Source organism: Scyliorhinus torazame, chromosome 2, assembly GCF_047496885.1.
Source record: "Scyliorhinus torazame isolate Kashiwa2021f chromosome 2, sScyTor2.1, whole genome shotgun sequence".
Lineage (NCBI taxonomy): Eukaryota > Metazoa > Chordata > Chondrichthyes > Carcharhiniformes > Scyliorhinidae > Scyliorhinus > Scyliorhinus torazame.
The window spans coordinates 357,281,207-357,293,590 of record NC_092708.1 but is presented as its reverse complement, the minus strand read 5'-3'; the positions used below and the strand labels follow the sequence as shown (position 1 = coordinate 357,293,590).

The 12,384-nt window shown below is 46.1% G+C and overlaps 1 protein-coding gene across 7 annotated transcripts in view; it reads right to left on the bottom strand.

Moving 5' to 3' along the window:
- Positions 1–12,384, bottom strand: part of LOC140403830 (synaptotagmin-16-like) — a 278,502-nt gene that overhangs the window by 80,755 nt on the left and 185,363 nt on the right. For 6 of the 7 annotated variants that reach the window (XM_072492050.1, XM_072492058.1, XM_072492004.1 and 3 more), the window contains exon 2: positions 4,301–4,480. In XM_072492050.1, the coding sequence (XP_072348151.1) occupies positions 4,301–4,480 (180 nt within the window). Of the gene's footprint in view, positions 1–1,966; positions 2,033–4,300; positions 4,481–12,384 lie in introns of those variants that run through there. The other variant, XM_072492031.1, reaches the window with a different exon arrangement.

Here is a 12,384-nt window from a genome sequence, read left to right as displayed (position 1 = left end):
TGAAAGTACTGAAATGGCCTCAGTGTTTTCCTGCAGTTGATCGAGTGCTAGGAAAGCAGTAATCATGCATACACTCACAGTATGTGTTTTCTTTGGCTTTGTGTGTCAGTCTGTGTGGGGAGCTGTTGGAGGCTTTACAGGAAACACACCAGCATTTTCTTTCCATGCAACTGACAATAGCTCTCAGGACTCATGAAGCGCTAGGAGCTGTACATCTTTGGAAAGAAGATGTTTGCCTCCTTTCCACTGATAATACACAGCCAGCAGGAGGGTTACTGTGTGCCAGCTCTCATGCCATTGGCGCTGGTGGCCTGGGAAGGCGGAAATAATCAACCAGGGTTTCCACTTCTGATCATTCCTGCTAGAAAATGCGTGTGTGAAAGTTGACCGATGACGGGATCTAGCTCTGTGTGTGAAAGTTGACCGAGGACGGGATCTGGCTCTGTGTAGGTGTCTCCACAGTTAGTCTGTCGTTCGTGCTTTGGGTTTCTGATATCAAAAGCAAGAAATGATGTTGAATTTCTACAGTCAAGCCATGGCTAGCGCACCGAAAATAGCTCTGGGCAACCCAATATAGGAACAATATTGGAGCTATAGAAGGGTGCAGTGAAGATTCATCAGAATGATATCAGAAATATAGTTATAAAGAAAGACTCAAAAACTGGGCCTTTTCTCCTTGAAACCGAGAACAAGGGAGACTCTAAAAGAGACTTTCAAAATTAAGAAAATGAGAGGGCAAGTAGTGCAAGACTATTCCCCGCTGGGACACTGTCTGTGCGGAGTCTGCACGTTCTCCCCGTGTCTGCGTGGGTTTCCTCCGGGTGCTCCGGTTTCCTCCCACAGTCCAAAGACGTGCAGGTTAGGTGGATTGGCCATGGTAAATTGCCCTTAGTGTCCAAAACGGTTAGAAGGTGTTATTGGGTTACGGGGGATAGGGTGGAAGTGAGGGCTTAAGTGGGTCGGTGCAGACTCGATGGGCCGAATGGCCTCCTTCTGCACTGTATGTTCTATGTTCTATTTCTGCTGACTAGAGATTGGGGCGATTTTGAGTCCGTGTTCACCATCAGCATATACCGCGACACGGGCCTTAAATCTCGTGAGAGTCGGAAAACAAGAATCTCGCCAACAAGATCTCGTTTTCCGATTTTCCATGTTCAATGCCGGTAATGTAATGGGATTCCCACCCTTTCAATAAATGTTAATAAATTTAAATATAGTTTAAACGGTTTCCTCGCAATGTGTTCCTCCCTCACTGAATATTCCCACCTCGCCGACGTGACCACAGGTTTCAAAACCTTGAAGCTAGTGAGGGGAACCCGCCAGGGTGCTAAGGCAAGTCGGGGCCTGGGGGTAGAGGGAGATGGCACTGCCCCTGGCAGCCTGACAGTCCCAACTTGGCAGTGCCATGGTAACAGTGCCACGAGTGGCCCCTCTGGGAAGCCCTGTTTGGGGGCAAGGAGGGGAAGAGGTTTCCCCTTATGTGTGTGGGGGGGGGGGAAAGGGGGAGATCCCCAATGCTTGTGTAGTGGACCCCAGTGTCCGTGTTTGGGGATGGGGGGGGTTAATTTCAGATGCAGATTGGGGCACCCTTTGAAGATAGCACCCCGATCTCTGTGGAGCCAGTGTTGCTGGCTCTATCAGGCCCCGCCCTGCCTCACCAGAGTAGCGGCGGAAACCACGAAGAATCTGGAGAGAAAACTCCACTGGAGAGCACTGACACTCTGAAAAAGTATCGGAAGATTCCACCCATTATCACAACAACAAAGGGAAAATTAAGAAGGACCATGTTCTTCAGACAGCAATTAGAACTAGGAATGTATTCCCACGAATGACTACTGAGTGAGAGCCTATAAAATACTTTACAAGGGAATCGGATACATATTTGAAAAGGAAGAATAAAAAGGGAGGCTGAATGGGGTCATTCTGTGCTGCAATTTCTATCATTCTTCTATGACGCTAGACTTACAGAAGGAAGTAGACAGATTTGCTGAGTACTGGAGATCTGCCAGAAACTATGGAAGTATAACACCATCTGTGGAGAGAGAAGGAAGTTAATGTTTTGAGTCTAGATGACTCTTTGTCAAAGCTGGGGAGAACTGGAAATAGGGTCAGGTTTATATTGTTGTGGGGGAGGGGGGTGTAGCAGATTGGCTGGATAGATGTGCTGGGATTGTCCAGTATTTTCTGTTTTTGTTTCAGATTCCAGCATCCGCAGTCATTTGCTTTTAGCTATGGAAGTATAACGATGTGCATGAGTCACCATCCCTAGGATGGGTGGGGCGGAATAAGAAAGGAACTAAGGAGTAAAAAAAATAAAGTCACTAGCAAATAGAGTGCAGCCTATCATGAGTTTAATTTACACACTGGACTTTCTGGCATATTTCTTATTTGATTAAATATCCTAGATAGTTGACACAACTGTGGTGATATGCCAGCTCGATTGAACTCGCAGCAGTGGAGATCTCAAGTCCACGTGGCAATTTGAAAACAACATTTGTACTGGCAGTGGCTGTGATGGTGAATTAGTGTGATTACCTGCCCCAGTGCCACTTTATAATTGTGTAGACAGATTAAAGTGCAATTTTATTGCAGCACAAATTAGCATGACTATTGTGTTTCTGACGTTATTCGAGCACCATCACCATCTTAGCCAAACAGTCAAGTGTTTGTCATAGTGCAAACTGCTCTAAAATGGCAAACAAGAGATCATTTCATTAATTATTAAATCAGACAATAAAAGAATGACAGTATTCATGACCTGCCAACCTGTACACAAGAACATTCATTATGACTGAATATAAATACCAATCAATAGCGGTCGTTAAAAATAAAACACTGCAGCAGTTAACCATTAATTATTGCCCGCAATTTGTGGAGCCAAGGCCTTAAACAAATCGCTGACAGATTTCAAAACAAAATGAATTGCCTATTTTAAATTATTTCATTGCACTTCACAAAGTGTCCATCAGATATGCAACACTTGAAAAGGCTCATTAAGGCTGGCTGTTCCAGTCCCTCATTTATTTATCAGACTTCCTTTACTTGTGCCGAGGTGGCTAGGAAACACATGTCAGTGATATGAGCAGACAAGCATTGGAGACCTTCATACATATCCCCTTGTTTTATTGGGAGGGATTTTATAGTCCCGCTAGCATGCACATCGTCACAGCCAGGCCGGGAAAATCTGGAGAACCCGTAGACAGGATTTACCGGCTGTTCACGCCGGCGGGATATTCTGGTCCCAAGCCGGCACACAAGTTTCCCAGCGGCGAGGGGTGCAGTCGCCGGGAGATCCCATTGACAATGGCTGGGTCAGTAAATCCCGCTGGCGGGCCACCTCCGCCGCCGATAAAACACGGCGGGTCGGTAGATAAATCCCACCCCTTGACTTTGAACGGCTGTCCAAATTTTCTGGTCCCGCCTGCCGGTGTCGGGGACGTAAAATCCTGGCCATTATCTGAACAATTATTTTAACAGAGACAATTAACCCATTTATTTTAAACACCTTGGTTAAAGTAGTGAATAGGGAACCTTAAGTGTTCATCTGTTAACATCATCAAGAATAATTTTGAGTCCATAGCCAGGAGAGGATATTATGTCTCGATTCCCTAGAATGGTTGTTCATTGTGGAGAAAAAGGTTTATCTTATACACAGAGTGGTTAAAATCTGGATTGCAATCCCCTGAGAGCGTGGTGGAGACAGATTCAATCATGGCTTTCTAAAGCGGGTTGGATAATTATCTGGAGACAAACTGTTTTTGCAGGACCAATGTGACTAGGTGAGTTGCTCTTGCTATGAGCTAGCATGGACACAACCGGCCAAATGGCTCCTTTTGTGCCATAACTATACCATGATTCAACAATCATCAGGTCCCATTTAACAAGTCAAACCATTCATTTTTGTTGTACAAATTATGATTAATATTAACGTCCTGCTCTGCTTAGGTTTCTGACTGCGCAGTTTTAATAACACTGCCAGTGCTGAGGTAACTAGGACTATGGCATTTGTGAGCTTGATGATTTGAGCAATTGTGTTCTACACAGTTCAGATGAGGCAAGCACTGGAGTGATCCTAACTAATATTGGGGCAGTTCTCTCATGTCATCATCTTCAGTCATTTCCTCAGGTTAAACTTAAACAGGTGCATAAATAAGGAAAAATATACTAAAATTAGTTATGATTTATTTTCCCTCGTTTTACATGATGTACCAGTATAAAATTCATTGTTGAAACATACAATAAAAGGAGACCCCTCCGCAAAACGTTCACCATCATTTTGATGAATATGCAAGACACTCACCGAGGCCCCTGTGGATTCCAGCTTTTTCTCGCACCCGCTTCTTCTTTCGTTTCAGTTCAAGACATGGGAGTCCACCAATTTTTTCAAAGCACAGTTTTTTATTGATGAAGAGGAAGAGAACTGCCAACAAGACAACAAAGACTCCAACTGCTGACAAAAACCCAATGGCCTCTGGTGTGACTACAGAGAGAACAAAAAGGAAAACAAATTATCAGAGAATCAGGTGATCTGCTCTTCTCTTTGCTCCCTCACCTGGTCTGTTTCCTTCCTCCTGTTATCTGCTCAATACACCACTCTCTAACTGGGGAAACAGGCGACCTGCTTCAAGCCCTCTGCTGTCTCTGGTGGAAATATCTAACAGCGGACCAGGTTTACTCCCAAGCTCTCCATTATCTGCATGGGCATGTCTGGCCCCTGACTGACATCTCCCAACAATAAATCAACTCACATTGAATGAATATGGTGAAAGTTACATGTATCACAATTGTATTGAAGCACCTCCCAAAGTGCAACATGATCTATGTAGACAACTTAAATACATTTGCACTATTTGTAAGGGCCATTTTGACATGTCTGTAACATTTCTTTGACTCTATTCAAGTACTTCAGAGTGCAACATGATGCATGTAGAAAGCCTGAATATTTTTGCACTCCGTGTGGTGGCCATTTTGAAATTTTTGTCACGTTGTTTTAGATATTTTACAAAATTTTTTGCAAAATAAATTAAGTCACAATAATTTATTAGCAATAGCTGATGTCTCAACAATCCTTTCCCCGTAGGCTGGAGGTTGCAATAATCACCATTCAGAGTATCAAATGAGGATTCATAGGGCGCAATCTTCCCAAAAGCGAACAAAGTCCCCGAGCGAGCACGTTTAGCCGCGTTTCCCAGCACTCGCAGTGCCGAGAAACACGTGGCTATTCAACACGACCCGCTTTGAATAAGTGGCCTGAACGGGGAACGCATTCCCAAGGCCGCACATAGCCCCGCTTTTTACCATGGGGAGCTCCGCTCACCGGAACTCCCTGTTGTAGCAAGAGACTGGGACGCCATTTTTAAATGGCATCCCGGTCTCCGAGGCCTCGAAAATAATTCCTGACCTTCCCCCCCTCCCCCCCCCCCCCCCCAGCCAAAACGCAACGTGGGAGGGTGCCCTACCACACCCCCACTGGGCAAAGCCGGCCCGATCGCACGCAGAAAATGCTAACTTGGCACCTTGAAAGTATTAAACTAGAACCTCAGCAGTGCCCCTGCCAGTGCCATCCAGGCACCATGGCAGTGACAGGCTAGCACCCAGGTGGCACTGCCAGGATGCCCAGGTAGCACCAGCAGTGCCAGGGCACAACCCCCCCAAAGGGCATGCAGCTGGGGGCCTCCGATCTCCTTGCAGACCCCCACAAGTACTGTTTCATCTGGTCCCCGTTTGTGGGGACCACTACTAAACAGCACCTGCCGAGGTCCCCGAGGCAAATGGATTGAATCCCAAAGCCTCAGGTACGTTGGGAATCTGCACATTAGAGTACGGCTTACTGCCTTGCTCGAATATGCAGATTTGCTAAAAAGTGATCCCGCCCACAATGGGCAGGATTCCCTAGCAACATTTCGCGAGATCACGCTGAATCTCGCGAGGTGTTGCGAGCCGGGTGAATCCCGGGAGCGGGGTCTCCCGGCTTTCACCGCCACGCTGCGCCGATGAGCCGCTTATCCAACGCAGTGTGGCTGGAGGATCGCACCCTTCATCTCAAAATTACATTTTTGAGATAAAGAATGGCACAGCCTCAGAGAGAACAGGCTCCAAAGTTTCCAAAGTTCTTGCATGCTGCACTAGACGTACTGGTGGAAGAGGTGGAAAGGAGGAGAGATGTCCTCTACCTGCAGGGTGAAGGAGGTCCTCCAGTGGGAGCAGATAGCTGTGGAGTTTAATACCAGGGGCTTGGCCTCAAGGACCTCAATGGAATGACCTCACACGAGCGGTCCACGTCACTGAATAGATCTTCAAATGCCATATTTTACGAAATGCACCAACCAGGCCTCAGCTACTCCTGAATTCACCATAACTCTGCCACTCACCTACCAACATAATCTCCAAAAATCAGGATTCATACCTAACATTCATTACACCACCACAACCTCACACTTGGCGCAGCTAAAGTCCCATATCCAAAATGAGCAGTTTGCATATACTGCCAAATATGTCTGAGATGATACACTTTGACAAAAGGAAAAAGGAGAAGCAATATAGACTTAATGGCACAGTCCTAAAGAGTGTACAGGGACAGAGAGAGCTGGAGGCTCCATGTACATAGATCTTTGAAGGTGACATGAGTTATTGCAAGAGCAAATCATATGGAACCTTAAGCTTGATAAAGAGAGGCATTGAGTATAAAAGCATGGAGGTTATACAAATGGTCAGGCCACAACTCGAGTATTGGCAGCAGTTTTGGTCCACCACACTATAGAAAGGATGGAGAGACCGTGTGAAAGCACAGAGGAGATTTATGAGAATGGTTCCAGGGATGAGGGATTTTAGCTCCGAGGTTAGGTTAGCTAAGGAGTTGCTCTCCTTGGAGCAAAGGTGATTAATGAGAGATTTGATAGAGGTATACGAGATTATGGTACATTTGGATCAAGTCGACAAGAAAAATATGTTCCGATTAGCTGATAGTACAAGAACTAGTCAGCAAGAGATGCAGGGAGAAGACGGTTAAGAATTCTCTTACACAGCGAGTGGTGATGATCTGGATGGTGGAAACAGAGACAATGCATGGTTTCAAAAGGAAATTGGGCACTTGAAGCTAATAAATGTACAGGGCTATGTGGATAAAACAGGGGAATGGCACTAATTGGATTGCCCTACAGAGAGCCAGCATGGACTTGATGGGCTGAATGGCCTCCTTCTGTGACTGAATGACTCTGCGGGCAGGATTTTCTGCACCCTGTGACATTGTTTGCAGCAGTGGGGGCGGCCCATCGTGGGCCAGCGGCGGGACCTTCTAGTTGCATCCAATGATAACCAGAGACTGATGGAACTAACCACAGGGGGCAGAATGCCTGCACGCCCTAATCTTCATAGAGGAGTTGTTACTGGTCATTTTTGGAATTTCCACAGCTGAGACCACGGTGAGCAGCAGGGCGGGAACCATGAAAGATAACACAATATTCCAATTCCTAATCCTACTTCTCACATCCCGCTTCCCTCTCATCCCACACTCTCTTCTAATTTGCAAGCCGCAGACGGTGTAAGCCTGTACCTCTTACTTTCACTCTCCTCCTCGTCACATTATTACCTTTGTGCCTTTTACCTTTCAGAAACTCAAGGACTGCAACCTGGCCAGGCAGTGAAGGCACACCAGGAAGAGACTAATGCTGCTGAAGGCACAGCATCAGTTAATTCCACCCTCGCAGCCACCAGCTGATACTCACACTTCACGTTATCTTAGAGACTGACACTGGGCACGAATGCGCTGCAGTCAGGGAAGGGGGAGGAATTGTTTGGATGTCGGCGCGCAGAGGGGGAGGTTCTGCTGCAGAGGACGGAAGTGAACACCTCACTGGGGCAGGCAAGTGAAGGCGGCTGACGCGCAGACACAAGATGCTCGATGCATTGTGAAGCTTGCCAGAAAGAGTGCCAGGAAATATGGGGAGGTCGGCCCAAACTTGGCACAGGGCATTGGGCATGGCTCGAATCTCATCCTTCGCAGCGTGGAAGGGGTGGCCAACCCCTTTGAGCACACCTGTGGAGACAACAGTGATTCAGCGACTGATAGGTGATTTCTCATCTTCCGTTGTAACACAAGCATCTGCCTCTTATTCTCTTCATTCACACACACCTGCCTGTCTGCCTGAGAGTGCTGAGGCCAATTATAGCACATCTAACAGCACTCTAGGCCTCTTTGCTGCTTATTAAGCACCTCACTTTCCTCAGGTCAGGGCAAGTTGAAATTGGGAGCTTGATGTATGTTAGGATCACAAGCTCAGGACCATGTCCATTGACAGCAGGTTTTAGGGCCCCAAAGTGCTTTGCCATGAATCCATATTTTCATTTTGTGGGCAACACGGCAGCACAGTGGTTAGCACAGTTGCTCCACAGCTCCAGGGTTCCAGGTTCGATTGACGGCTTGGGTCACTGTCTGTGTGGAGTCTGTATGTTCTCCCGGTGTCTGTGTGGGTTTCCTCCGGGTGCTCCGGTTTCCTCTCTCGGTCCAAAGATGTGCAGGTTAGGTGGATTGGCCATGCTAAATTGCCCTTAGCGTCCAAAAAAGGTTAAATGGGGTTACAGGGATAGGGTGGAGGTGTGGGCTTAAGTAGGGTGCTCTTTCCAAGGGCTGGTGCAGACCCGATGGGCCGAATGGCCTCCTTCTACACCGTAAATTCTATGATTCTATGATACTGGATACCCACTAGCTGCCTGGAAACAGTAAACTCAGCAAAACTGGATTTATTTTTACAAACTAATGATTTTTTTTAACATCAATGCTTAGCGGAGCCTTTTCTTGTTGCTCTTGACTCAATGTCGGAAGTTTCACCGGCACATAAACGACCCGACTTTCCAGTGTAGTACCGAACCTCCATCTTTGGAATGAGAAATTAAACCACGATCTAGTCTGCCGATTAACGGGGACGTTAAAGATCTCGCAGCAGTATGCAAAGAGCAGGCGGCCAGGCTGACATTTTATCCCTCAATGAAGACTGAGACAGGCTAACTGGTGATTCATCTGATTTTGCTGTATTATTGCAACCTTGCTGTATGCAGGTTAGCTGCTTTGTTTTCACTTCCTATGCTGCACGCAGTGATAGTCCAGCGCTTTAGGGTGTCCTGACGATATAACTGAACATTCTTTGGGGTTTTTTTTAAATCAATATATTAACGTGTGATTAATAAGTCAACCACGTTTCATTCTCTAATTTGCCTGTTGGTAGAATCCGTTCTATTCTTTAAAAACTGAGAGGTACAAGCTACTCAAGTGAAGCGATTATTTTGTTATTGCAGCAATTGCATCTCTTATTGAGTGACAGAGCAAGTTCAACGGGCCAAATGGTCTCCCATTTTTCATGGTCTTAGGTGTGCCATTAACTAGTGGAGATATTCTGCATGCATAACATCCGAAAAAGTAGCAAATGCTGAGCGACTGCTTCAAAACAGTTGACAGCTCAAAAGCAACTCTTAATTTCAGTCAACAACGTGCCCCTGCACCAGTGACGGCCAACCTAGGCCAGTGAGAGGGCCGCAGGATTGAGATCAATCTTGTTCATTAACCATGACCCTATGAATAAGATTAAATACATTTAATACACACTGAATATTTCATAACAAGTCATAGTAAATGGTTAATCATTTATATATTAATAGAACTATCATCAACTTCAAATAGTAAAAGCAAAATATCTATTCTTGTTTTGATGCGGAGGGAGCGCACGGCTCTCACAGTCAATGTTGTGAGCAATCAGCACGCACCTCACTTCACTTGCCCTTGTTTTACGTGCGTATTACTTCAGTCATACCGGTACGAAAAAAACTACATGGGATGGAAACCAGTGGAATGTGGCAGCTCTGCGCGTGGGCAACGGTCAACAAAATGCCTCATGGGCTGTACTCAGAACCCATGTGACCCCCCCCGGCTACTACACCGACCAAGGGCTTGTTATAACTTAAACTACATATAGATCCCAATTTTAATCAAAATGGTGCCAATTCACCAATGTCTTGCAGAGACAAATTGCGGGCTCATCTCTTATTACTTAACAGAACTGCTCGGTAGTTTCAAAATTTGTGTCACTGCTCCCACAGTCCCATAGAGCCACTTATCTCCCTTTTAGAGTGCTCTACAAGCCATATGGGGCTTTTGAAGTATAGTCACTGATGTAACGTAGGGAAAAGTGCCAGCCAATTTGTGCACACAAAGCTCCCAAAATAGCAGTGAGATAAGTGACCAATCTGTTCTAGTGACATCAGTTGCAGGATAAATGCTGCCCAGGACACCAGGAGAACTCCCCACTCTTCTTGCATAGTGCCACAGGATGTTATTAGGTAATCCTAAGGGGAGGCAGAGTCTCTGTTTGATGTCTCCTTTAAAGAACAGTACCTCTGGCAGCACAGCACCCCCTCACCCACAGCCAGGACTAACAAACACAAATGTTCATGTAAAATGCAGGTGATCGGCATGTCGAATTTGGTTTGCTCCACGGGCTTGCAGTCAACTTGGCAAGAATACAAACCATGGCTTTAATTCGATGGCACAGCTCAATTTTCACCTTTGTGAAATCACAGCTATAAAGACAACTTTTCAAATGTTTCCGTGCTCGCCCTGCTCCTCAACAGACTGCTGACATTTCCTCTTTCACACTAAACTGCTACTTACTCACCAGGCGTTCAACACTACCCGCTAATTGGTAAATGCTAACCTGCCTGACTCAGAAATTATACTGTAGACGGAGGTGTGGGTGGAAATTTTAATTATATTATGTATCTCGACAACAACTGAGAAAATGATTAATTGGTCATTACATTTACACACATATGATAACCTACACAATTTTCTCATTGCAAAAAGATGCAAAGAGTAAGTTTGTTAACCCTTTTTGAAGACCTGTTCCTGTTCTTGAAGTGTGCAGCTCCTTCCATCAATCAGACATGTTGGGTAGTAATTGGCTTAGTCACACAACAATTGCATATGTAACAACATTGTTTCAAACAGGAAGACGCAAGGATAGATCTCTGCTGTGTGCTGAGCCGGCTGATCCCAGCCTCAGGCTATATTTTATTCTGCCACAAGATGTGAGTGCCGCTGGCCAGGCCAACATTTGTTACCCATCCTTAATTACCCTCGAGAACGTGTTGATGAGGTGCGTTCTTGGACGGCTGCCGTGCATGTGGTGTAAGTACACCCACGGTGCTGTTAGGGAGAGAGTTCCAGGATTTTGTCCCAGCAACAGTGAAGGAACGGCTTTAAAGTTCCAAGTCAGTGTAGTGTGCGGCTTGGAGGGGGGCTTGGAGGTGGTGACGTGCCCCTGCGTCTGCTTCTCTTTTCCTTCCGCGTGACAGAGGTCAGGCCTTGGAAGATGCTGTCAAAAAGCAGGCTTGTCGCCTTGCTTGTAGGTTCAGATGATTGCAGAGGTGCTGCCATAGTCATGAAATGCTCAGAGTAGAGAAGGAAAGAAAAACATTGGCAGGTTCCCCCACACCTCGCCATTGAGCAGCAGCCCTTGTTAAAGTACAGCTAGAAGGCACGCTCATCCTTTAAAGTTCTCTTCAGTCGAATGGCTGGCTGAAAGTCCCTGTCAAGAGCAAGATAAGAGAGGATGACTAACATCCCTCAAATCACCCTCTAACCAAGGTCAACATCCTGAGAAGAGGAAGAAAAAAGCCTCTGGAAAGCAGGGAGGAAACTAACAAGAAAAGGCGTGGGTGGGATTTTCCACCCTCCCCCACGGCAGAGGCGGCCCGCCATTCGACAGCAGTGGGATCTTCCTGACCTGCCGCTGTCAACGGCTTTTCTTGTTGTTCACATCCTTCGTCGCTGGGGGACCCGCAGCCGGGGTCATGGTCGGCGGGAACAGAAGTCCTGCCGTGGGCACAGTTGGAAATTTTTTGCCAGCACAATTTCTTATTGCAGCAGCATTAACATTCTGTGGTATCATCTTCATTTGTGCCAGGGTCCTATTAATTACATTGTTACGGATTCATGTTAATTACATTGTTAAACAGGTGATGGGTATGAGAACATCTAGAAATGGGGATAGCTGAGGCACTGGTGCGTGAGTGGTGGTGACTGTGAACTCAATCAATAAACTCTCCAGCAAAGAAAGCTGTTGTGTCTTAGTTTTAACTTCAGCAACCGGCGTGGACCCAGTTAACAATTTGGACAGTCTGAATGCCTTTTGCTTCTGCACCAAGGAATGTCATAAGCTCTGTTACACTCCGAATAATAAGCTTATTTGTGAAAGCATTGGTTGATGCCTGATGAATGAATATTGATAACATGATTTACCACATGGCTTCACATGGACATGGCACAACTTATTTAAGGCAATTTTCTTCTAAGGACCTAACTTATGATGTCTATATTAACCACACTGAATACAG